Source organism: Pyrgilauda ruficollis, unplaced genomic scaffold (assembly GCF_017590135.1).
Source record: "Pyrgilauda ruficollis isolate IOZ18807 unplaced genomic scaffold, ASM1759013v1 scaffold47, whole genome shotgun sequence".
Classification (NCBI taxonomy): Eukaryota; Metazoa; Chordata; class Aves; order Passeriformes; family Passeridae; genus Pyrgilauda; species Pyrgilauda ruficollis.
The window spans coordinates 1,796,490-1,824,035 of record NW_024526266.1 but is presented as its reverse complement, the minus strand read 5'-3'; the positions used below and the strand labels follow the sequence as shown (position 1 = coordinate 1,824,035).

At 40.6% G+C, this 27,546-nt stretch overlaps 1 protein-coding gene across 2 annotated transcripts in view; it reads left to right on the top strand.

Annotated features, from left to right (window-relative positions):
- The window catches only part of COP1 (COP1 E3 ubiquitin ligase), a 123,019-nt gene that overhangs the window by 37,497 nt on the left and 57,976 nt on the right, over positions 1 to 27,546 (top strand). For both annotated transcript variants that reach the window (XM_041479024.1, XM_041479025.1), the window contains 4 exons: positions 610 to 745; positions 15,730 to 15,873; positions 23,636 to 23,744; positions 25,470 to 25,551. In XM_041479024.1, coding sequence (XP_041334958.1) covers positions 610 to 745; positions 15,730 to 15,873; positions 23,636 to 23,744; positions 25,470 to 25,551 — 471 coding nt within the window. The remainder of the gene's footprint in view (positions 1 to 609; positions 746 to 15,729; positions 15,874 to 23,635; positions 23,745 to 25,469; positions 25,552 to 27,546) is intronic.

Sequence of the window (27,546 nt, the reverse complement as noted above, 5' to 3'; positions counted from 1 at the left end):
TCAAGCTGGCTCAATTTCACCTTGTCTGTTGAAGGTCATAATTTTCAAAAACTTGTAGTACAGAGAGCCTTCTGGTTTCATGGTTGTCTTCCTTCTCCAACCCTGAAACGATTCTCCCTTAGCTCTGTTGCCTTTGGAATAACAAGAGAAGTATTTTTTACTAAAAGTATTTTGAATGTAATTGACACCAAATGTAGACATACTGTAACAGAACAGGAAGAGGGATATACTTTCACCTCTGTTGAAAACTAGATGTGTCCTTTGCAGTGCATTTTGATGTGCTTAAAAGTTTTGTGTTAATAATCTATATGGCCCATGGGCTCTGAATGTGAGTAAAATAAATGAGCTTACAAAACTGTATTTGACTTCTAGGCAGATTCTCAGCACAGTAGGTTCACCCAGCATTGCAGTGAGATTTTATTTGTGCTCTGAAAAGCTCATAATGACTTCAGAGAAGGCTAGAGATGAGAGAGAGCCTGGTTTTGACCAAGAGTCCTCCCCAAATAACAAGCGCCACACAGAGACATAGATCTTGATTTTTTTTGTTTGCTGTTGAGTTTATCTTCTTACTCTGTTTCTGCCCCCTCTGATGTTGCTTCCTCTTCCTAGATGACAGCAGAACCACCAGCCAGCTGGATGAGTTTCAGGAGTGTCTATCCAAGTTCACGCGCTACAACTCTGTCCGACCGCTGGCAACGCTGTCCTACGCCAGTGACCTCTACAATGGCTCCAGCATAGTGTCCAGGTAGGCACACTCTGGTGCTGACCATGTGGGTGTGGGCTGACTTAATAACCAAAATAAGCAAGTTCTTGTTGGTGTATATGCCAAAAATACATATTTCCCAAAAACAGTTTTGCCAATGTATGACTGCGTGTGATAATTTTGTGGCTATCATTGATCTGTGAAGGCACTCAGATACTTTAGTAGTACTTCTTATTCCTGTTGGTGTTGGTCAAGACCAAATCCAGAACCTTTGAGGTGCCAGTGTCAGCAGCTGTTTTACAAAGCCTGTTGTCTTTATGTTAGGTTAGTTGTGTTGTAAGTGATGCAGTTCTAGCATTTTAAAAACCAATCCTCTTGTTTGGTAGTCTTAAGAATCTGTGGTGGTTTTACATTTTGTTGGTAGGTCCAGTCACAATGGCAAATATTAAAAAGCTGAGTTGTTTTCAGCTGTGATTGCTTGAAGTCTTGGGCTTTGGAAGCTGTTTGTAGTGCTGAACACTAGTGAGGGGCTGGTTGTAAAGCCAATGCAACAATGCCAGCAGTTCCTCTGTGTCTCAGCTGTGCAGGGTGATCATGTCCTGTGTACTGCTGCTGAAGCTCATCTGAGCCTCCTGTGGACCAAATTTGACACATAGCTGGTGAAATGCTTTTGTCTCTCTTTTAACAGAATCAGTTTCTTCTAGTTCAGGTCCATGAATCAGCTCCCTTAGGGATCAGGCTATAATGGAGCACATGAAGAGGACGGGAATTGCTGTAGCACTAGCCTTAAACTGGTTTCTTCCCACTCAGGGGGTTTTGCTTATTTGTGGTAGTTTGTCTTTGGAGCTCCTTGGGGTGGAAAAAATGATGGAATATCTTAACTAGGAAATCTTCTCGGCATGGTGTATGTGCAGGACCTGTTTGAGCTTCTTGCAAGCACATTTCACTGATTTAAATGTTTGTGCACAGCAGTCTCTTGAGAGAAGTAGTATCATCTCTGTTTCATATATATATGGGGAGCAGGAAATCCAAAGAAACTGTATGTGAGGTCTTGGAAAAAACATTTTGTTGACAATATAGACAGATTAAACTTGGGTTTTCTGACTTTTCATCTAGTGCCTTACAAAGGGGCCACACGGAGAGTGACAGAAGAGCTGGAATATTTGGTGAGGGACCCCAAGAAATTTGCACTATTGAAGAAATTGGAGGCATTGTGTAGCACAGATTTTGTTTAAAGCAGCATTGATTCCTTAACTACTGCAATATGTAGAAGGAATGTGTAATGTCCGGCTTAGCCAGAGGTCAGAGCACAGTAATCAGGAATCTGACGTATATTTAACCTGCACTGATTGGGTTCACACCAGCTGCAGTGAAATGCAGATGGGAATCTCACTGCAGTGTAGACAAACTTTCTCAGCTACTAGTTCAGCATGGATTGGATTTTGCTCCTTTGCCCTTTCTTCTCCTTGACATTCTGCAAGAGTAGCATTTTTGTGGTATTTGCTTAGAAAATGCTGGAAGGACAGTAAATCAACTCATGTTTGAAGGCATTCTAATTCTTGGGTGAAATATAAGTTTGAAAAGTATGTGTGTTACTATTATAATGAAGATACAGTGAAGCCTTCTTAAAGGCCAGTCCTAGAATTGATAATTAAATGCATTTTACTGAAAAATAACTTGGTTCCCAAGTCAGTGTTCTCCCCTGCTCATGCTTTTTATTTATCAAAGCATTTGAGAAATTTTTAGAGGTTCTAGCTTGTAGGCTAAGACAGTTCACATCTGAGCATGTCCTTAAGTGCTTTGGTAAAGTAGCTTTGAATGTGCTGCTGCCATTATTCTTGTTGGCTTCTGGCTATTCAAATAGTTCCTGTAAATCAGAATTTGTTAATCAAGATTTTACACTTAGTATGTGTTGGCCAACACAGTCTGGTGTTCACCTTTTATTTCATTTTAACTGATAGCCTGAAGTTGAGAGAGTCTGTGAAACTAAGTAAGAGCAGCTTTTACGTATTCACACATGAGCCAAATTAAGGTACTTAAAAAGTGAAATAATGCTTTTAAGGTGCTGTGAAAAGTTTTATTGTTTATTTGGTCCACTACAATGATCTTCAAAGGTTTTCCTGGGCATGTAGTACAAAACAGTGATGAAATGGCAGAAGGTTAAGTCTTGGTGTTTAGCTGTTGCTGTTGAGACAAATGGACTATAAGAGGTCGTCATAAAATTTTTAGGCAGTATATTAAAGGCATATTTTAAGTATACTTTGAAATACAAATAGAACTGACAGGAAGTTAAATTTCTTTGGGGTTTTGTTGTTTTTTTTATTTGTTTGGTTTTTTTTGTTTTGTTTTTTTGTTTTTTTTTTTTTAATACGTTGCTGTTACAGATGGATAGAATACAAGAGTGTTTGGTTTGATTGCTTTAACCCTACATGAAGTTCACAGATGACTCCAAAAGATCTGCTGGCTTAAACAGCTTTTTTTTTTTGCCTTTTTTTTTTTATAAGATGCCTTATTACCTTTAGGTTCACAAAGGAAAAAGATGATGAAGTTCACAGATGACTCCAAAAGATCTGCTGGCTTAAACAGCTTTTTTTTCTTTTTTTTATAAGATGCATTACCTTTAGGTTCATTTAGATTCACAAAGGAGAAAGATTTAAATAATCCTTATCTACAAAACATTAATGTTTAGAAGTGAAAGAAAATTGGGTCTATGCTAACAGGGTGGAAAGTGTAATTAAAGACTGTGTACAAATAGGTTGAAAAAACTGTGAAACTGGGCAGCAGCAATACCCTCCTGAGAGCCTTGTGGTAAGAATGTTTATGGATGTCTGGACTTAAATGTGGACTAATAAAATACTATAAACATATGTACGTTGTGTTACTAAAAAAACTGATTAAAGTTTAGGAACACTCCAGTTGCCTTTTAGAAAGAAGAGGCAAAGAAGGAAAATTTCAATCCTTTGTCCTTTTTCCCTTATTTTCTTCAAGAACACCAGATTATCAAGAAGAATGTTCAGGCAAACCACATTTGAGGCTTTGCTGTTGCAGGTTACTGAGTTTTGCTGTAACATCAAGGGGACTTCAGCACACTTGCAGTATGAAAGTGCAAGTATCTCAGGATGCTAAATGGCTTTTTAATACACTCACTTCTCTTAAGTACAAAGTATTTACAGTTTTCACAAGTATATTAAATTTTGTTAGAATTGGGCCAAGGAATAAATTTTCCATTTATTATTCCCCCAGACAGAGCAGTTGTCAGAGCTTAACTTTCCTTCTCTCTGCTGGCAGTGGCAATAAATGTAAAGTCTTTCTTTTAAAGATGAGTCTGTAAACTGCTGCGTTAGCATTACAATGATTTATGGAGAAAATTGCTTTACCACTGTCAGGGGCCTTCAGAGAATAATGTGGCAGTCTTTCATATTTGAGAAAAAGAACAGGAAAATCCAAGAAATGTACCACAAGATGGTGTCTCTCTGAAGCCTGGGTATCAGAAAGCTGGTTCTCCCTGCTCCATGATTCCCAGCTTTGGGAACATGAGGAGGCTCTAAGGTTTGGGGGCTTTGTGTGGGTTTCTGTCATTGGCTCAGACTTCAAATTCTTCTAGATTAGTTTACTCTTTCTCTGAAAGATCTTAGTGACATTTAAAAGGTTTTGGATAGGTGACACTAACTGTATCTAAAGGCTCAGTGATTTACAGAGAGGGAAATAAACAACTTGAGGTTTTGGATGGAGAAGCCTTGGTCAACTCACCTGTTGAATCATGATCCAGTGTTCAAAAACTGCATCTTACCTTTGGTGTCCATTATATTTTTTCCATTGCTTGCTTATTGCTCCATTGCTTCTAAGTAATGAATGAGATGTGAAGAGGTATCTCTTAGCATCCAAACAGTATGATTTTCTGTTTCAAGATGGCATTTTTGTTTGTGTTCACCCTTTCAGTAACATGACCTGAAATCCTTTCTTCAAAGGTGAGCATTAAAGAAAAAAATCCATTATGAGTGAGTTTTTAATGTATTCATTGATCTGTTTAATTTTTCTGTTGCCCTTTTTGCTTTGAGCTGCAATTATTTGTCCATATTAATTCTCAGATCCAGACTTTAACAAGATGCCTTTTAGTTCTGTATCCACCATAACAAGCCTTTTTTTTTTTTTTTTTTACTGCTTGGGCTGGCTAGGATTAGATGAGCCATTTTATTAAGTTTGTGGCCAGCAATGCTTCTTTATCTTGCAGGTAAAGATAAAGCCACTTCCATTTCATTCATTAACCTTTACAGGATTATGTTTGAGTGCAGTAGATGCTGCTCCTTGAGAAACGAGGAAGGCTGGATTTTACTTAAAGCCTGTTAAATAAACCATTTTTTAAATGGACTGGTATTTACAAGTGGCAGCTCAAAACTGTGGATGAATCTGTCTTATTTGAACTGTTCCCATAAGTGGAAGGGAGAGAGAAATGCTTGGATAAGGAGACTTAAATTGCAGAATTACCAAGGAAACTTGAAGAATAATTCCCTGAACCTACTTGAAGTTTGTGCTTCTCCTGTGGTTCTCTTACTTTCCTTCACCTGAAGTTCTGGGTTTTAGATCAGACATTGTCTGGGGCTGAAATGGGATTTTTGTTTAATTAGAGCTTAGTGAAATACAGAGCCTTTCCCTTACTTTCCCATCTTTCTCTGGAGTGCTGAACTGATATATTAGTACATGACTGTGATCTGGGTCCCTTGAGCAGAAGCTAAACGTGACTTGTACCCAGCAAAAGGGTTATGCAGGGGTCAGTTCTGATCTCTGAATTCAGAGTTTAGGGGCACTCCGCCTTGGAACGCAGCCCTCCAAGTCCCAGGACGGGCTGCTGCTACCAAGGACTGACACCAGAAAAGAGCTTATTTGCTCTTATCTCCAGTCTTGACCTGAAAAGTAAACCTTCTGATGACCACGGTGATGCTGCAGAGAGTTTTTCTTTCATCAACATAAGTGCTAAAACTTAACTTGAAATTGGGAGGTTAATGAATGGAAAGTGGCATGGCTGCCAGTGGGACCTAATTTTTTTCCTACTAATTTCAGATGATTTGGCAGTACGAAGATCTTTTTCTCATTAAGCTCTTAGTACTTGAAACCTGTCTTCATCTGCAGACAATTAGATGAGAATTTTTAGTTGAATTTCAACTTTATGAATTTTCATAAATGATCTGTTAAAAGTATTGAGCAATCTTTTGATTACTTTGGGAACTGGCTTTTAAACAAAATGTTTTAAATAGTGATTGTTCTTCAGGTTTTGTTTTTTTTTTTCTTTCAATATCTTCAAGTATCTATATGTAGTTCATGCAAGGAGTTTCCATGTCTCTTGCCATGGAGCAGTCACTGCCTGCAGCATGGGGTAATGCAGTTTCGAAGTAGGCTTCCCAAAGGGATGGTGTAAGCTCCATCCTCAGAGTTATCTAAGAACAGGCTGAAGAAAGCCCTGAGCAACCTGGTCTGATCAGAGCTGCCCCTGCTCTGACCAGGATATTGGACTAGAGACCTCAGAGTCTTGGGGACTGTACTGGGATAAAGGTACATGATCAGAGCATTAGAAATTTTACATTTTGCCCTCACTGTCCACTGAGCATCTTCCTCTGGCCTTAGGTTTTGAGAAGGAATTTAAGGAGGAACTTTCTATGTGGCTTTAACATGTATAGTGCAAAGGGCGTTTCACTTCCCACAAACCTTATGATTGCTGCTTGCAATTTCAACAGGATTGTATTTATTAGATTTAAGATTGCTTTTCCTTTGAAGGAAGTTTCATGAAAGTGCAGGAATCAAAATGGATGCTGTAGTGTCAGAAATGTACTTTGAGAAATCAATATTCAGGTAGGAGGGTGGTACTTATGCCTTTTTCAACCTAGAAATGAAACAACACATGCTTTCAATATAATATAGAAGATAATATAAAAATGGATCTTTATTTGAGTCCTCCAGGGGCAGTCATGGAGAATATCCACAAAAGCCTGTCCACACGAGGTGAATACAGTTTTTATAAGTTTAGCAATCTAGTGTAATTGACAAAAAGCAGTTAGGAGGACAAGTGATGCAATTCCCCCCCAGGTCAATCTCCTTCTCTGGATCACCCCGCTTTGGTACTAGCTGTACTTTATGAAAATGTACCTTGTTCTTCTCGGCCTTGGTAGCCAGGAAGAACCAAGATAGTGTAGGGGCCCTGGAATTTGTTCTGTCTTTCTGCCTATGGAAAGCACATGGAAAATGACTGGAAAACTAGCCACTATTACAGTCGTCTCCAGAGCTACAAATATATATGTGAAGAATACAGAGAAAAAAGCAAACAGAAAAAAGAATATAGAAGAAAAATCAAAAACCAAAATGGCATCATTACCACGTGGAAATTGCCTTGCATCATTGCATTCACCCCTCTTGATTGCTCAGGATGAAAATCTTTTCAGTGAGGCTGGAGGTGGCTGCCCTTCCGTTCCTGGTGATGTTAATGTGGTCATGGGTGTCATCAGGCAGCAGGGTATGTCTTGGCCTCAAGAACTGGACAGGCGAGCCACAAAAGCTGTGGTTCCAGCATCTTGCACACACAGTTCTCCTTCTGAAAGTGTTTGTAAAAGTCAAAGATGGATTTCATTTAATCCCCCCAATTTTATAGCTTTCATTAGGCATTGAGTGTTGATACAGTGAATTCTTGTTTCTGCGTAAAGACACTAACCTCTTATTAATAGAACATGCATTTTTGTATCATATTACAGTATTCTTTTAATTTTCTAGCCATATTTGTTGTAAATGCCTGCATTTTTTTAAGGGCTAATGATCTGAAAAGCATTAGCATGCCTTTGGTTTTTTTTTTATTTGTTCCTGGCCAACTAGAGACGTTAGCCTGTTAAATGGTGGGTAGTTGAGCAATATATAAGATAGGGTGTTAAAGCATGCAAAGATGTATGGTGTGGGCTTAAACGATTCTGAGAATAAACCTTACAAGCAGCTCAGTCTGGAGAAGAGGCTTGAGCTCATGATTAATATATCATCGTTTGCATTAATAAGTACAGTTTCTGAGGTATGTTTGGGATTTATGTGCTGCATAGATGTTTCATAGAATAAGGTAATAAATAACACAGAATAAGCTATGAAGTGATGTTTGTTTTCATGGGATTATGTACAAGTATGTGCATACATTTGTGCAAGTGAAGTCAGAACAACTTCTCTGTGAGACTGTGGAATTAAGGGTATACATAAATCATTCTTTAGAAAAAGTAAAGGATAGCGTTCAGAATACTGAAATAAGATTCAAAGTGCCATCAAAACAAATCTCATTAAACAGTTCTGTCAGCTGGATGAGAAATGGTTCAAATGATGCTTTAACCTTGTTCTGTCATTACCAAGCAGTAGGAACATTGCAGTTAATTGCTCAAGCCCATCCTCTGGCTCCTTGGGAAAGGCTTGTCTGTGGTGTATGGATTTGATATTAAGGAAGGCTGGTGCCCTGACTCATGGTGCCTTTTGGATTGAGCTGAGTTGTCTAAAGAGGTTACTGTCTCCAGCTGTCCCTCCTGATTCTCTGCAGGGCGTCTGGCAGAAGAACTGGTGGCAGTGTCAGGAAAATGCAGAGGCTGGAGTTACTGGAGTGCTAGGCTTGGGGTGGTGATTTGTCCTGTGAAATGGGACCTCTGGCAGTGTGGTCAGCTGGAGATAAACATCCTCAGCTGCTGCTGCCAAGTCATGGAGGAAGCATGAATTGGAGCCTACAGACAGAGTGCGCTGTTTAAAGTCCCAGTATTGATGGAGATTTCTCTTTCATACCTCATCAGCTCTGTCAACTGTTGCTGTGCTCAATTTTAAAGAAACAAAATCCTTGTTGTGTAATAACAAAAGGGTGGCTTGGAAACAAACTTTTGAATGGCTTCATATCTAGAAGGCACTTCAGTACTTGCCACAGCTGAGTTCCTTCCTCCTTAATGGTGTGATCCTGATAAGATAGTGCTGTTGTTCAGACTACCTTACAGGCTGTTGTGGAGCAGGGTTTCCTCTCTCAAACTTCAACTTGAGTAGAGGCTGCTATGTTCTCTTCCAGCTGAATGTGAAGAACTTCTTTCCTGTGCAGTGATGGTGCACTGGCACAGATTGCCCAGAGAGTGTGTGGAGTCTCCGTCACTGAGACATTCCAGAACCATCTGGATGCAAGCCTGTGCCGTGTGCTGTGGGATGATCCTGCTGGAGAAGGGAGGTGGGACCAGATGACCCACTGTGGTGGATTCCAGCCTTATCCATTCAGTGATTCTGTACTGGAAACACTTCCCAAACTTGAAGACAGATGAGAATGTTTGGATAGTTGTAACTTCTTCCACCTTAATGTTGAAAATGTCGACTCTGTGCTGTGGCTGCTGTCAGCTGTTCATAACCCACTGCGTATCTGCCCAGCTGGGTGAAATGGTACCTCCTGGGTTTCAAATATAGATACAGGTTACCCAAAATACTGCATCAGGCAGACTGATCATTTGGCTTGAATTTTGAATAGTGTCATAAGGAACACTCTGCATTTAACTGTTGGCATTTTTAGTTAATTTTTTCCTGCTCCAGGAAAATATTTTAAATGGTGTTTGTGGAAAAACTGAATCTAATCCTCATTAAGTTGCAGGGTAGTCGTTTGCAGCAGCTTTGGCTCATTGTACTTCTGTGGATCTGGCATAGAAACCCTGGGATTGTCGTCATCCTCTCTTCAACATGCAGAAGAGCATCGCCCAGCAGTAAAGTGGCTTTTTATCAATACGCTTTTTATTTGGTGGCTTGCAGAATTCAGCAGTTCCCTATAGGTTTTCTCATCATTAGTGCTAATTAAACCAAGTTCCCCTGAATACATATATGGAAAAAAACCTTATGCAGCAGAAGAGGCTGTCTCTAGCTATAATCTTATACCAAGACTGAGACTCTGCTATGGCTTTCTGGGATATTTTGGGTTGTATTTAGATGAGATTATGTTCATGGTAACTTCTTTGCAAAGTAGAGAGGAGCATGGTTCTGAAAACGGAGCTATTGCAAGGAGCCCAATTAATCTCACAGCATAGTATATGCTCTCATTGGGTTTGAAAAAAGAACGACTCTGTTTTATCTAGAGATGACAAAGCATAAAAGTAGCTCTGTTGGGTTTGATTTCTGAGCTGTGAGATGGATCTAAGCCTGCCAAATCTCCTCGATTCAGGTTTAATATTCTCCTTTAAACAAGCTCTTTATGGAACAGGAGTATTATGAAGTGGTCTCTGTTAGAACTGATGGCATTTCATTACACTTAAAAGGATTTTTATAAGCAAGAAGTGGGCCTGGAACTAGATCTAATGACATTACTTTGTCAATGTGGTACCTTTTTATGCCTTTCTTCAAACAGAGCAGAACAGCCCTCCAGGCTACTGTGCCTGTAAGAGAGATCCTGAAAGTATGACTGCAGCATGGCTGGTGCAATGATGTGTTTCCAAGGGAGCCCAGAGCTGAGGACTGTCCTTCCCTGTGCAGTGCAGGCTTTGCTGGGCTAATGCAACAGCCTTCCCAGCCTGTTTCCCAAATGGTGAGGGAAAGTTAATTAACAAACAGAGCTGACTTTTTAGTCTCTGTTTTTTGTGCTTCAAATAGAGGTTTGATTGGGGGTAACATTCTCATTGGATGTTTGGAGCCTGGAGGAGGAGAGGAGATGGGAAGGGTACCCTGGTATTGAATAACTGCTGGTGCCACTGGAGCTGGGATATTCCAAACAGCTCCAGAGAATGGCATCAGTCTGAAATAGCTTAGGATCCTCTGTCCCACAGCGTTTATTAGACACCCATTAGACTTGAATCTCATTTAATGAGAGTAGCTAAGATGACTTCACCTTGATCAGAGGACAAATCTGGCAAATTTCTGGTGATCTGGGGGTCACATCTAACCTAAATTAGGGATAAAAGTGTTTGCTCTCTGATAGAATGACTTTGAGTGATAATCTCATTTATACATTTAACTTAGCTATCCAAATAACAGTTTACAGAGAATCGAGGTTTAAGTGGTCTTTTCTGACTAGAGATAGCAACAGCCTGTCTGGGATCATGACATGCTTGCTCAGTTTATATTTTAGAAAACATTTGGCAGCCTGGGAGTTTGAATCAAGAAATATGTTCTGTGGTGGTCTGTCCTTGTTCCTATGGCACAGATTAAGGACTCAGAAGTAAAAGCAATGACCTTACTTAGGTGGTGGTGCTCTGGAGTAAGGAGTAACTAATGGAACTGCTGCTTTATTAGAGAGAAACACCTCAGTGATTTTTTCATTTCAGCCACTCACAGCTTGAGCAAAACAGGCTTTTGATACTGAAACTTCATACTTTGTCTCAGTAGCTTTTATGTGTGACAAAATGTAGGCTTTGAGCTGATAGAACACAAAATCTGAGTGCTTTACTGCAGCTTCCTATGCCTGAATATAGCTTTGTTTTTTTAAAAACTATGTCAGTATGCTAATGCATACTTAGTGACACTAATTACTTTACTGAATTACTTAAAATATCAGTCTGTTGTAAGCAGTCTCTCAGGTGTGTGATATTAATACCAATTTCTGTATTGGTCCCAGGTGCTTAACGGTCTACGCTGGTGCTGACAGTGTTGGTTTGTAACCTAAATTTCTAATCTTTGGCTTTGATGCCTCAAAATGAGCACTGGAAAGAGATAGCCAGGCTTGGGATTGTTAGGAGTGACAGGATACCCCTTGGAGGCCGTGCAGTGGAAGCACAGAGTAAGAAAGACCTTAAAGAAATACAAGTGAAGGACAAAAACTGCTGCTGGCATCTCTTCTTCTCACCAGTTAAGTCCCAACAATATATCCATGTTGTCATTAAATATGGAACTCCACAGCAAGATAGGAATTAATGTTAGAGATACAGAAATCTAAACAGCACTAGGCTGGGGAGAAACAGAATTGAAAGGCTTTGGTATATCTGCAGAGGAAAATACGTGTCTCTGTGTGTGTGTCTCTATATATATCTATATCGATATATACAGTTCCATGAGAGGGACTGAATCATCTATGTTGTATAAATGGCAGCTCCTACAGTCACGGATCTTGGTCACAAGTCAGGGCTGAGGCATTTTTGATTACAGTAGCAATTGTAGACTGTGTATGGGAAGGGGAGAGGAGCAGTTGTCTCAAGGTCTTTAGCTGTAACTGGTGGTGCAGTTAAAGGCAAATGCACTTGGATGCCTTTTCCCTGCCTTCTCCTGTTTTCAGATAGTGGGTACAGTGCATACCTGTTAATATCTGGTATGAACCAGCTGTACATGGATTACTGTTGTCAGGAGTTACTACCTGAAATGTGTGTGTGCTTCTTCAAAAGTGTAACTGGGAGGGAGGAATCCTTCATCTGTCCCAAATCAAATCTTCTGGTGAGTACCTCCTAGCTGTAGTATGACTTGTTGAACACCAGTCTTGCTGTTGCCTTGTTCATAACCCTTATGGGGAGGCAGCTGCTCCATTCCTTTAATCAATTTAGTTGCCCATCTGTATGCATTCCCTAACTCCAGCGCATCCTCCGGGGATGTGGAGAACAACTGCACACACCAGCAGGATGCAAATGTACTAAGGCTTTACACAATGGCAGAGCTGCTAAATACTCCTTCTTTACTCTTTCCCTGCTGCTCTATCCTCAACACCAAAGCAGGCTTCCAGGCATGTTTCAGAAGCAGTTTATTTCATAATTCTATTTGTTAGCTATGAGTGTTCTCCAAGGTCACAGGCTTTATCATTAAAATAAAGCAATTGATTTATAATCTCGCAGATTGGGAATTAAGATAAGCAGTGGAGAAACCAGAACCCTTGAGGATGTGCTTGCTTTCTAGCAGCTCTTAGTGATATTTCCATAAGATGTTGATTGTCAACTTCTTAGAAGAAAGAAAGCAGTGATTTGGGAATGAGATGTCTCTTATATTTTCCCTAGAACAAAACTGTCAGATCCTTTCAATCTGATTTCTGTAAGTAATTCTGTGGCATGTTTATAAAGCTCTTTCAAATACCCAGCAGTTCATATGTCCCCAAAAGATTCCTTATAGAAATTTGATTAGTCTTGTTTGGTCAGAAATGTGGAGTTTAAAAATAGGCTGAACAAAAAGGAGGAATTGATAACTGTTTTTAACAAGTACATCTTTGAGGAGCAAGGACCACTGCTGGTCCAAAAAATAATTTCACTGGAGGTTTTATTTCCTATTATTCCATTGCATGTTGTTATTGTGCTAATGAGGAATTCACTTGGACTGTGGAAATGCATCACCTGCAAAGCAGAATGTTGTCTTTCTGAGCTGGCTCTGTTGAGTCTTTTGACAAGACAAAACAAAACTTAAATTCTCTGGTGAATTTTCATATAGATAAGCTTGTGTATAAGCAAGTGCTTACAATGACACAAAGACTTCAAGCAGCAGGTGACAGGAGTACCCATGAGCCAGTTAAATGCAAACAAGGCTTGCATAATGCTAAGTGTATTTAAAAGACTTGCAAGAAAAAGCATAAAAATAATGGTTGCTGTGCAGGTAGGCTGTTTGTCCTAATGCTGATTAGTCCAGGTGTAAGCAGAGCTTTGCAAATACTAGGAACAGTTTTGTATGGCATATAATCCACTCAATTAGGTAGTTAGATTGTTCCTATTTTTATTTGTAAATCACTGGTGAAAAGCTGACTGGCAGAAAGTGAAAACACTGGCTGTTCCAGGACTGAGCACAGGTGATGGGACGCCAAGGTGCAGGTGTGTGTTGGTCTGTACTGGTAGTGGTTTATTTCTGCATTATTTTTCTCCCTGCAGTGTCTTTGATGCGGTTTGAAGGTCACAGGTCTGACAATTCCATTACTTAAGGCTTTTTATTTTTTTAATAATGTGTTAACTTTTATGGGCATCTTTAAATACTAATTTGTTTTGTCTACAGCATGTCTCTATTAAAAAAAAAAAAAAAAATTGAATTAATACTAGAGAAGCAAACCCAACCCAAATGAGAGAGGTTCTATTCTGCTCTAATAACTTGGCTTTTTACCAGACATTGTAATGCATTATTTTTCTTTCTTCAGCAGAAGGCTGAGAGTTTAAATTGAATCCAGGCAGATGAATCACTGCCATCAGCTTAGTTGTGCTTTACCTGAATCCACAGGGCAGAGAACAGGAGAGGAGACAGCAGTTCAATTAAGATTGTGGTACAAGTAAATCCGTTGTATTGTTATAGAGACTTTGATTATAAAGTTCTTCCACAGAATAGGGTGAGCTGACAAAACAAGACAGACCTGAATGGTGTTTTCATCCTGTGTGTATAAAAAGTGATTCAGATTAGTGTAGAGCTGGGGAGTGGGGAGTGCAGCCTGGATGTTTATGTGACTTCTTTCTCACTCCCATTTTATTTAAATAGATGCTGCATGCTTGTTTAATTCCCTAGCCATAAGCATGTTCCTCCCTGCGTTTTGGAGGCTCATGATTTTGCAGACTGCACCTGACTAGCTTCTCTAGCAACCATTAGTGAGTGGGGCCATCTCCTGCCACTCCTGGGAGAAGTTTGGGTGCCTGAGTTAAATGGCCAAGTTTCAAGCAGCTTCACTGAATTATTTTATAGCCACAGACTGTATATCAACAGTCTTTTCTCTCCATAGTTTAAAAATAACTTGATGATATCTCCTTTACAAGGACTTGAAAATTCTATTGGTGTTTAAATTTATCTTCTCTTGGAAACATTGCATTGCCTTTGACTTCTCAGCTCCGTTGAGGAGTGGAAATCTCTTGCTGTTACAACAATGGAGGCAGCCTGAAGGGCCCTTTCTCTTCTTGTAATTGGTTTAATGCTTTCTAATTGTAGAAAGGTACCTTAAATACCCCTGCTCTCAGGATTTTGAATGTGGAATTAGTGTAAACTCAGTTTTTCCTGCTGCCATTAAGAACTTCCTCTCTTGTTCATAAACACTCTGGATTCTTAAGGGGGGAAAAAAAACAAGTGATAGAGACAGCAGGGATTGAAATGAATTAGTGAGTGGAAGAACTCCAAAAGAGACCTCTCTAAACAGCAGATTGATTGCTTAGTCAGAAGACTTGGGGACAGATCATAGAAACCTTGTGAATGAGGGCAGACGCTGTCTCCATCCTTTCTGGGGAGGTGTTTCATTGAGGCTGATGCCCTCAGAGGAGACAGGTGTACGTGCACCTGCCCTGCCAGCAGTGCCATGGACTGCAGGAAGGCAGAAGCTCCTGGGAAGGAGGATTACTTCCCCAGCTGCTGGGTATCTGGCAGATTTCTCTCAAGCCCTTCCAAGCTGTGAAGGCAGGAATGACATTAGCTGTTTGTAACCTGCTGCCTGCCTTTCTCTTGGATGTATTTCACATACAACCTCAGGCTTTTCTCATTTGCAGCTTAACTTTGTTATAAGTTGACTGCTTTTACTTCCAGCTTCATTGATATTTATTACAAACTTGCCCTGCGAGTCAAGAAAGAAGGTGCCTCTGTTTGCACAAGCAACCCTAAATGGAAGTCACAGTTGTTTTTACAGTACTGATGGTCTGATTTCAACCCCCTGTGGTTACCTAGGGCATTTAGAAGGGTTTTTTTTTTTCCACAAATACTGCTCTGCTCTGCATTAGCACTTTAAAAGTTCTTGAAGCTGTTGTACACAGGAGGAATCAATGGACAGTCATGCCATGGAATGTTAAGCATGTTTCCAGGACAAGCTGTTGGCTTTGACCTTTGGGTACCGTGCAGTGTAGATGGTGTAGCTGAACTGAAAAACCTCCAGAGCACGTGAACAAATATCCTGACTGTGGGAGGGTGATTGTGCTGCCAAAGAAATGGAGATGTGTATGCTGGGGGGTGGATTGGAGACCAATGCTTAGAGCAAGAACTCCACACTGTTGGGGTGTGTGCAAGATCTGACCAGGATGTTCTGAACTGGGTATTTGCAAACTGCAAATTGTGATTTTCAACTCTGCCATACCAGGATGTTTAGGAGGTAAAATATCCTCCTGATAAGTATGTGGGGTATTTTTATAGAGTTCTCAACCTATGTTTTTGTTTCTCAGTATTGAGTTCGACCGAGACTGTGACTACTTTGCCATCGCTGGAGTGACAAAGAAGATTAAAGTCTATGAGTATGGTACAGTCATTCAGGATGCAGTGGATATTCACTACCCTGAGAATGAAATGACCTGTAATTCCAAAATCAGGTAGGCATTGATTTGTATTTGAACTCAGAGTGCCTTTTCCACTTGATTGTTTATGTGTAGCAATTGTTCTGCTTTCTTTGTGGGAATTGGAGAGGAAAGGAGGAATGCAGGCGCTGAGGGAGATCGGGTTGCACAGGCACCGTTACTTGTGTGTACTGGGTTCATCCAAGGTTGGATGAACAAAGCCCACATATCTGGAGGAGAAAAGGCAATAGGGAAGTAAACTGCTATTTTGTTTCTTGCAAATACTGTAGGATACCTGCTCAAAGTGGTGGATACATGCTCCAGGTAAAGTCATACCTTGTCCAAGGTAACCTCTGTACCCAGTTCTTCATAACAGTTATGATTCTTCATGCTCTTTCTCTTCATTGACCAGATCCTTTCTGCTCTTCTGAGAGCTTGCTAGTTCTCAGGAAATGTTCCTCACTGGCACCTTCTACCTAGGAATTTTTGTCTGCCTGAAGTACTGTTCTGCTGAGCCTCATAATATAAAGCTCCTGAGAAAGGACCTTGCTTGATTTTTTTGCTTGTGTGCTATCATTGCTGTGAACCCATTTTTTTATCCTTTTGACTGTATTAAACCAATGAAATATAGACCATCATGTTAGAACTTGAACTGAAATAACTTAAGAATTCTAATTCAAAAAATCTGTTAAAGCTCAGAAGTAAATAATACAGGCAGTCAAACCCATTCAGTATTATAATACAAGTCTCCAGCATCTCTGCTGAAATAATTTGTTTTTATTTGGTACTTTACATTTTAAAAGCAGTAAAGCACCCACGAAAGTACAAGCAATAAATTTATGTAACAGTCCGGCTTCCATGAAAACAAAATGTTGTGCAACAAAATTAGGAATGTTTGTGAGCCTATTTTAGAGTGTAAAAGTCACGCTTTGTTTTGTAGCTGACACATTTCTAAAGATAGATCAGTCATTCCTGTTCCTTGTGCTCATTATTCCCAGGAATTACATAACATTATTTTATGAAGGGAAAGATGTAAATGCAGCTGACCCTGGGACTAGATTTCACAGTGGGTAAAAGCAGCCTGGGAGTGATTTGTATCAATATGCTGTACTGATTATGGAGCTTGTGTTTGGCTGGGCTGGTGGAATGTTCTGCATTTTTACCTGAGTCATAGCTGAGTTTGCACCATTTAACTTCATTTTTGAGGAGAGATGAACAGAATAATAGGAGAACCATCTTGCACTCTATTAATACCTTTTGCCTTAATTAGAAGGGAAAAAGCAACGTGTGTTTGGTATTTGTAGGATAACTTGAAACAAATTCCAAACTTGCAGTTTCAGTTTTGACAGGGGAGCTACTCTGACGCTCCTGCCAGTCATTAGTAGAGTTGTTAATTCTCCCTTCTCCAAGAGCTGCCAGTGAGGAGAGTCACATTAGTGCCTTCAGTGGTGTTACTCACATTGTCTTTGTGCTCCAGCCAAGATGCTGCTTGCTTTCAAGATTTTTCTCATTCTCAAATTTCATGCATGTATATATGACAATGCTAAATGCACTGTCCTCCGACCCTCTTCCTCAGCAGAGGAGGATTGGGTCCTCTCTCATTCTCTTGCCCTAGTTTCTCTCATTCCTTTGAAGAAATAAATGGTGGGGTTTTTCCCCCCCCATCAGCCTCCTCCAATTATATCAGGCTTCCTTTGGCATGTAGGTGCTTTTGGCTTTGACAAATAAAGTTGGTCTGTCAGTCAAATGCATCCTTGCTATATCCATTAGCTGTGCTGCCAGTCACCGGTGCCGGGGCTCACTGCTGCAGCGTTGAGCAGCATAATTGCTTGCTTTTCTGAAGTGGCATAGCTTGAGGGAGAAGTTAGAGATGAAGGCTGCAATTTCATTATGGAATATTGCAGTGTGCTAAAAATGTGCTCATATTGTAATAGAAAAATCTAAATAAGTGGAGGCTGCTCTTTGTAAAAAGCCCCCGTTTAAAGCCGTTGATCTTAATTTGGGTGAAAGTGCAGCTTCTCCAGGAGACTTTACTCCACCCGTGAGTGTCCCTTCTGATATCGAAGACCAACATATTTCTGCTCTAGCAAATGGGTGGTATTTCTCTTCCCGACAGAGATGCAGGGGTCTGTGTGCAGATGGGATTTGGTGACATGTCTCTGCTGGTTAAATTGATCCTGGTTAACCTTGTTCAGAGCAATGATGCCGGAACATAAATCATTAGTGATGATGTTGGTGACTCAGCTTTCAGAGGAGCAGAGGCTCTGATGGGCTTTTATAAAAGCAGACAGGTGACAGCATTGTGAGGACTTGTGTCTGGCCAAGAGCAAGTCTGGCCCAGAGCAGCTGCGGGAAGGGAAGCCCGTGCCTGGGCCGGGGCTGGCGCCAGCCCAGCCCTGCTCTGCCGTGTGCCAGCTGGGTGCCTGCTGAAAGCTTGAGCTTCATGCCAGCAGTAATTGATTGTAGGCTTTCCTGGAGCAGAGCCCTGGTACCAGCTGTAGCTGAGTCTCTTCCTCTTTTCCAACCCCCTTTTTTACACCCACCTGCTTCTTAAATACATTCTTTTTTCATCATCTGCTAAGCCTTCTTATCCCTATTTTTAAGAACGGGGAGGAAGTCGGTGTGTCGGGTTTCTGGTAAATGTGCATCGCGTCCCCTGGGAACAACAGTGGCATAAGCTTCCAGGAAAAACACAAGATGACACATAAATCCTCATAAAAATCTCATTTACAGATTCATAGCTTCAGTACAAGAAACAAATCCTGGCATTGTGTAGTAGCTATAAACAGCACCCTGTGAGCTAATTATGACTTGCTGTGTCCCTAGCTATGGCAGGCACTAATCTGCAGCTCCCCCCGTGTAGGAGATGGGAAAGGACGAAGAGGAATGGCTAGCAGCAAGCCACAGCTCTGCTCTGATTTATTCAAGAGGCAGATTTGTTGTTTTGCCACAGGTCACAGGGGGAGAAAAATAAGGAGATCTAGCATTCAGGTAAAAAATTGGCTTTAGGCCTCGTTAATCTACAGCAGGTGATGTGTGAGTGTGGTTAGGTAAACATGCTTTTGAAATCCATGTTTAGTATTCTGCATGCTCACCACCGTGTGTTTGCAGCATCTGTACTTCAGTGATAGATGTTACCACAAACCTCCAAAATCAGCTGCATCTGTGTAGTCAATTGCAGTAAAAGCAAAGCATCAGTATTCTTTCTTTTTTAGGAGGCTGCTAATATTTTACAGTTTTCATTTTTTGGAGTCAATAAATCAAATATGTGATTGCTGTATCCTAATAGTGCTTCATGGGTGTATTGCTGTCAGCTTTGAAAATGGCAGCCACTTCTTGCTATTAAGTTTAAATTAAGCAAAAACTTGTCTTATGGTGGTTTTGATTGTAGACTCTGCAATTTGGAATGGTATGAGCCGGTTGTGTTGGGTGCCTGTATTTCCAATGCAGAGGATGTTTGACACTAAACAGGTTATAAGAAAATATGCCTTCAACTTGCATTAATTCAAGTTTTTGGAATCACTGATTCACTTTGCAAGAAGATGAAATTTTTCTCCAGAAGTATTTGTCTTTAACTGTACTAGAGGTTTTCTTTGAATTGATTAGGAAAAAAGGGGTTTATTTTAAAACATTCATCACAGTAATGTAGTTCCATATGTCTCTGAAGTATTTGTTTCGTGTTGTTATTCATGTGGATGTTCTTTGCAGTAGTAGATCTTGCTCTTAAAAACATTTCAGTCCTAAAACTACCAGTCATAAGTTGGCTCATGGTGGCAGACTGGGTCTGAAGCACTTGGTGCTCAGAAGCAGATCAGACCACAGGAGTTTGTGTCTTATTAAAACTTTAACTCTCCCTGCCAGAGGAGTGGTTGACACTGGGTAGCTTGAGCCTGGATTTGAGACATATCAGCCACTGTCTCATGAAAGAAAGATCAGCATAACTGACAACACTAACGGCCCACTTGTGTGTGTGGATAAAATGAAGGATGCACATGAATCTTTACAGGGTCAGGGTTTCTGTGTGGCTGGATCAGATGCTGAGGTTAGGAGGGTTTTTCTGAGATTGGTGATTAGCTTTCAACTACAGTTTCTCCAGCTTAATCCCCTAGGAAGGAAAGCTATCACGACTTCTGATGAGATAAATCTCTGGGGTGTAACTATCACTCTCTCTCTGGATTAAAGAACAAAGCAAAAACTGGGAAAAAAATACAGCTACTATACTTAAAATAAAAGATGGCATCACATAATGCCTTTTAGTCCAGTGAATTATACAATTTCTCAGCCCTAGATAGTTATTTTTATATCATACCTCAGAGCCTTCACACTTGAATTTCTCCTGGATGTGGCTGCAGCCCATCTAAAGGTTGTCTACAAAAGGTTATTTTTATGAATTTTTAGGGGTTTGATAGTTAATCTGAGGACTATGGAAGCTGCATTTTTGGTTCATGTCACCTTTGACTTTCCTTTGCCCTTCTCCAGCTTGCTCCCCCATGCCTTTTTTGAGTTTGTTACTCAATTCATTGCCCATGATAGCATCTCAAGGGAACCCAAAAAAAATATGTCTTTAAAGCTTCCACAAAATTGCCTGTGTTGGGCATGGAAGAAAGATCCATGCTTCCCTTAAGGGGAATGTGGCAGTGAGTTCTCAGCCCTCTGCAGGTCCTAGGAAAGCCATATGGAAGAGAAACATCCCAGATCCAGGACAGCCTTCTTCCTGGTATGGATTGTCACAGATGCCAGAGGATACAACCAAAGGACTTTTACAGAGTGACTTTTTACAGGTGCAGAGTGATAGGACAAGGGGGAATGGTTTTAAGCTGAAAGAGGAGAGATTTAGGTTACCTGTTAGGAAGCTGTCTGCTCAGAGGATGGTACAACTCAGGTTGTCAGAGAAGCTGTGGCTGCCCCATCCCTGGAAGTGTCCAAAGCCAGGTTGGACAGGGCTTGGAGCAACCTGGGATGGTGAAAGGAGTCCCTGTCCATGGCAGGGGAATGGAATGAGGGGATATTTATGGTTTCTTCTACCCCAAACCATTGTGATTTCTATGAAATGACAGGCCTTGCTGAAAAACTATCTGCAAAGGGAGCTCCCCTCCACCTGATCGAACTCTAAATTGCACTCTACAAAGGAGAATTTAAGTTAGGAAGAAGCTCAGGTATTGCAATGTTAAAGGAAAAGCTCTAGTTTCAGACTTTGTAAAGAGAGTTGGGTGGGGATGAGGGCAGAATTAAGGCAGAGAGCTGGAACAGAGTTGATTTTGTCTTACTATGATCTTTTAATCATATTACTTAAAAATGAAAGATTTATGGTGTGTGTGACTTAAAGGTGTTAATTGAACCACTTAGTGGCTGCAAATCCCTAACCATTTTTCACCTGTCAGTTCCTGTTTTCCCCTCTAAGTCTATCTATAAATGCTTTCCAAAGGAATGTTAACCCCTTGTTTAACACCATCAGGCTGCAGTGGGATCTTTGCTGTGCCAGATCTAATGAACATGGTTTTTGGCACAAAAACCATGCTGTTCTCCATCTGTACCATCAGTGAAGTATTTTAAATCTATCACATCTCGAACAGAACTGTTAAACTCTTGTCTTTTACATCTTTCTACCTATTCAGTAATTCTTAATTATCATTGTCTGGGGTGATTTCTTTTTTGATAAGATGAGGTTATGTGATTATCCTCTTCATACTTCAGCTGGAACATTCATCCTCTAACCACCCATAAGTGTCACCAATAGATCAGCGTTCCTCTAGGACCTTTTCACTTGCTGATGTCTGATGTCCTCTGCAAGCCATCCAGATAGGAGACTGCCTTCTAAGATATGGCTCTGGGTTCTATTCTTTCTGCTTGTACATGATGACTTCACTTACAGATTATTTCCTTTTTTCCTTAAGCTCCTTGAAGCCCTGACTTGAGAGGAGATAATCTGGTTGGGAGGACAGGTTTGGGCTGATAAAGGTCTCCTGTGGTGTGGTATCTACCTCCCTGCCATTGGCTGGAGACTGCTCCCAGCCCACAGCTCAGTGTGGTGGAGCTCTAGGCCTCTGATCTGCTTTTGCTTCCATCAGGGACTGCTCCACCTGGAAACATGGCTCCAGATGTCAGATGTGGTTATCTCTGGGCTGCTGCAACCTTCACCTCATGGTCCTGGTGGGCAGCGCCTGCCAACTCCATTTGGAACTTAGAGAGTCACTTAAGCCTCTCGAAATAAGGCTTCTAGTAAATGATAGGCTGTCAAGACCTGCTTTTCTGTGTGGGTACCTAATGGAAGTAGAGTTGAAGTAACAATGGCTCCTTGATGGTGTGTTTGTGGACAGCTCTCATGCCTACAACATTTTCTCATTAATGACATATCATGGAAGAGGTGAAGCCAGGGAAATCATTGTGTGGGCTGTACCACTGCAACCATCATCTTAGCAGCTGGTGGTTAAAAATGGTGACTTATATTGGGTAAATAAAATTAAGTTTCTGAATATAAGGTTTTAAAACCAAGGAATGCTGTTAAGTTTCATCGTAGTCAGGAGCAGAATGCCAGTGCTGCTTACTGTTACTTAACTAATGGAAAAATAAATGTTTAACTACCATGAGAAAGGAAAAGGATTTTTCCTCTTCTGGGTGTAAATTATTAAGGAAAACAGGATGCAAGTGTATAGTGGAACCAAGAATTTAGCAAGGTATAATACTCCTAAATCAGTATCCGTGTATCTACATCATATTTCCATGTGTAGCTGCCCTGATCAAAGCAGTACTAAGAAGTTACAGAATTGTGGACTTCTGGTTTGTATTGTTGGTTAAAACTTGGCCCCAAGGCTACTGTGATCTAGTTATCAGTGTCAGAGCTGCTCGAGGACCTGCATGAATGGGATCTGTCAGTTCAGCTTCTGCTGTGTACATCGCAGTTGATACCTACTGGCATGCTTCTCTGCCAGATGGTCCAAAAATTGGTGAACAAGTATTACAAATTTTCTTACCTCTGTCACATTTTTTGGGAGTCAGAGTAGAGCATTGTGCCAGAATGCTACGAGTGCGACTTGGCAGTGTTGCTGCTCTTGTTTTCTCTGCTGATCCTTAGAGTTTGCCAGTGGAATCATCATTTAGTTTTGCACAGCCCCCCAATTCAGCTTGAAATAAAAATCTGTGTGATATATTTTCCAGTTCTTGATCAAAAACATTTCCTAAAATATTCATAGCAAATGAACTGCTGTTTCGTCCTGGATATGAAGCCATTTTTAGCATTTATGGAAAGCTGGAAGTAGTTTCTCAGAAGTCAAACTTTCATGTGCACATAGGTACATATATAGAACATCAGATGTGTGCTGCAGGACAGGTTGATTTACTGTCCATGCATCTATGCATTTTACATATAAAGCTAGTCTTAGGTAAGTAGTTATCTTTATGGTATAATAATAATTTGTTTATGGTAATAACAGTAGTGCCTTGCTGAGGGGTAAAGGGGTCAAACCTTAAGTTCTCTGAGAATTTGTGTGGTGTTCAAATAGCAAAAAAAATCAGTGTTTTAAATAATTGCATTTTGAAAAAACTCTAGACCCTAGCACCTCATATCGAGGGGCAAATGTCTCTTCAGCAAATAAAGTTTTGATTTTAGTTTGTGGAATAATGTTTGTTCTATTTCTGATTGGTTTTGTATTTTTCCCAGAAGTTGCAGGTTTCAATGGGGTGGTTTGATCAAGATGCTGTGTGCTTTGCAAAGATACTCATTGCCTAATGTATTGCAGGAGTGATTTTTGTGTTGTACATTGATTTACTGTAAGACTGACCAGGGCTTGCTCTTTTTAAGCTGTATCAGCTGGAGTAGTTACCACAAGAACCTGCTAGCCAGCAGTGACTATGAAGGCACCGTCATCCTTTGGGATGGATTCACGGGACAGAGATCCAAGGTCTACCAGGTAACACACAACCAGCAAGGAACATTCCCTGCTGCATGCACTGTGCTGGGAGAGCAGCACTGAGTCTGAGGTTCTGCTTCTAGTCCATCAAAAGGCTTTTCTGTTCCACAGGGTGAAATGGATATTCCTCCTCTTTGGTAAATGCATCTCATCTACACAGCTTTATCGAGCCGTAGTGCTCCAAGGGAGGCAGCTCTGTCTTCCTGTCACAGTTGTGAGGCAGTTGATGTTTTCTTGCTGCTGCTTTTGGGCAGGGAATCTGCACAGGGAGAAATCAGTTCTGGAAGCTGTCTCACCTTTCTTTAGAAGCCTCTGTCTCTCCATACCTGTTCCACTTCAGTCTTTGTCAAAAGCCTTTTGTAAAACTCTGGTGATTGCCAGTGCAGGTGCTGAAATAGCAGAAGTGCAAAATGCAGCCTTGAGCGGTGAGGCTGGCAGAAGGGAGCACAAGGCAGTTCCTTCCCCACACAGCCCTCAGCTCCACAGTGAGACCTGCATCAGGAGAAGTTTCTGGCATTTTGTTTCTTTGTGAAACTCAAACATTGTGTTTCTATCTAATGGCTTCTGAGGAGCTCGTGCTCAGAACAAGGAGGTTGGAACAGGGCTGTTGTGTTTGGGAAGAGGCTGGAAGTGCTGCAGGCTGCTGTGTAGGTAGCATAGTCCTTTGAAACTGGTCAGTGATAATGAATGAACTACAGACTCCTTGACAGTTCAACATAAGTGTTAGTTCCTCTTTAGGCCACTGTTTACCTTCTCATTGATTTTTAGTCATTTTGTAATGCTTGTTTTCACTAATCCTTTGCATATCTCAATTAAAGAGAAATTATACTGGACAGAATAAATCTAGTCTGTTTTCCCCTCAGATACATTTTGCAATTCTTTATGAGGCTGAATAATGAACCTAGAGACGACCAGCTGTTGCTTATATTAAAACAAACTCATTTTACTTCCTATCAGATTACTTGAATTTTTTATTTGGATTTGCATAGAGGCATTGACATCTGCTTTGCATGTACTGAAACCCTTTAGTGACTTCATCCTTGTGAGCTTTTTGTCTTGTAAGCCTGTGTGAAGGCTTTACACAAAGGGTTTGACTGAATTTCAGATTTTATTCAATGTGATGTTCTGCTTTCATGTGGGATGGATAGCATAGCAATTACAGCTCTTCTGTGTTTTGAGGAATAATGTGCAGTATTTTAATAATATTTATTTGAGTGGTAAAACAGAGGATTAGACACCAGGAGATTTACTTAATAGCTCAGCAGGAAGATGAGGATTTTCTGGACTTTCAGAGAGGAGGTGGTTGAAATGGGCATCTTGTCAGTATGGGGAGATACTTAAAAGTTGCTTATTAATATTGAAAGGTACAGCTATGATCTAGGATATGCAGCAGCTCATGGTGGAACCACAGACAGTCAAACAATGCTGCAAAACCAGGTTTTTAATGTGTATATCTTGAATTTTTTTTTTCTTTCCAAGTGAAAATATCATCAGTTTTAATTTTTAAAAAAGCCATTCTAGTGTTTTCTGCTTTCCTGGCATGCCTAGCATATGGATAGGACTGGTCTGATTTGGAGAAAAGATTTTTTCTGAAAAACTGCTAAGCATAGTAAGCTTCTCTCTCCAGGTCCCTGCTGACAATTATACTAAACATGTGTTTTCCTTTACTGTTTTATCATATTACAGCTCACTGCCTTGCAATATTGTTCTTGTTTGTCTCAACAGGAGCATGAGAAAAGGTGCTGGAGTGTTGACTTTAACTTAATGGACCCTAAGCTATTGGCTTCAGGCTCTGATGATGCCAAAGGTACTATTTTATTTCAGACTCTGTGTAGAACACATGGGCTCTGTGTATTCCATTGGAAGAGCAAAAATGTGCTGTTTCAAGTAGCTGATTCCTCAGCTGCCTTGTATTGTAATTGCTGTGGTAATGTGGCAAGATATTACTGAACCGTTTGGATCTTAGAGAAGGAGAGGCTTTGTTTGGATGAACATCTCTTGCTTCACATTTTTTTGTGTAATGTACTCTCAGCTAACATTCTCCTGAACTCCAAACAAACCAAAATGTGTTTTAACATTAGTTAAACTTGTTGAGTTAAAGCCTCGGGGCCTTTCAAAAGAACAGCATGTATTTATATTTCAAAAACGAGGCTGTCAGTAAAACAGCAGCAGTTAAAAAATGCCTGCTGCTCTTTTACCTGTAGCTCTGCATGTTAAAAACTGTGTTTCTTGGAGCTTTAAGGAGCTGGATGGTGGATTGAGTAGGAGTGCTGGGAATAGCTCTCAGCCTTCTACACTCCTGGGTCCATTTGAAAAAGCACTTTTGGAGAATCCTTAGGCCAAGCCCTTTACCACATGGTGGTAAAAAAATGTTCCTCTTCTATACAGGAAGCTCCTAAAGAAGAGGATGGCCCTGAGGGAGGTGTAGTATTCTTCATCCCTAATGAATGAGAGTTTTATCTGTAATATGTTTACAGTATCAAATCAGAGTTATTTAAACAACAAGAGCTTAAAAGTTCCTTCCCTAAGCAGTGGGGATCACTTCTCCCAGATGGGCTGAAAGAGCTCTGGACAGAGCTCTTCATGATTTGCTTTGAAATGATAAACTAATTTTTCATAAGTGCTGAACTTTGTAAGCTGTTCTCCCCTTCCAAAAAGCTTTAAAATGCTGTTCAAAAAGAAATTAATGTTCCTCAATTATATTTGACAATAATGGAATCATAGAATGGTTTGGGTTGGAAGGGACCTTAAAGCTCTTTTTTTTTCCAGCCCCTGCCATGGCAGGGACACCTTCCACTAGCCCAGGTTGCTCCAAGCCCTGTCCAGCCTGGCCTTGGACACTTCCAGGGATCCAGGGGCAGCCACAGCTTCTCTGGCACCCTGTGCCAGGGCCTGCCCACCCTCCCAGCAAAGAATTACTTCCCAATAGCCCATCTCACCCTGCCTTCTGGCAGTATGAAGCCCCTCCCCTTGTCCTGTCACTACAGTAATTCCATTTACAAAATTTTAATGATTATTTTTTATTTAAGGTGAGTTTAAAATGTTTTTAGTACACTTCCCCTTCCGTTTCTGGTGGAAGACAGGTGTGTTTTCTGTGTGCTTAAATGCAGCAGGATTGAATATTCACCTTGTAAGTTAACAGCCTCTTCATCAGTGCTCCCCACTCTTGCCATGCATATAAAAAGCTAATCTGCCACGTAGATCTGCATTTATTAGCATGTTAACAAGGTGTCCAGTTTTGCAAAGCCCAGCTGCAAGCAGAGCTTCTGTCTTCAGTTTGACTGTTCACTTCTTCAGTAATTGTCCCTAGAAGTGTACTGTTTACTTAGAAATTATTGTAATAAAGCCTGCAGAACCACATAACCTGCATTTCAATTCCCAAAGGTCTTTTGAAGGTATATTGGGGTTTTGGTGGATAAAACTGGTCTGGAACATTTTATCCTTTATTTTTACCATGACTTGCCTGTGATTTACATATTTAAAGAGCCTTTCAGAGACAAAAGGAGTCTCAGCACAGATTTTAGAAGTTTTCGATGTACAGAGCAATAGCAGCAAAATGTCCACTTTAATGTTATAGTGTCCATCTTCCTTTTGGGTGATCACACTGAAAGAATTAAATGTGAGGGAACGATAACGTCCTTGGGCCCCAGGTTCTTGTATTGTCCATCTTGTGAGATGAAAATAATCCAGAATATGCTTATTTGTGGAAGATCTTCCTACTTTCACAGCAGATAATGACAGCATAAAAGCATTATTGTACTTAAAATAACTAGTGTGTGTACAAACCCTTCACTTTCATCTA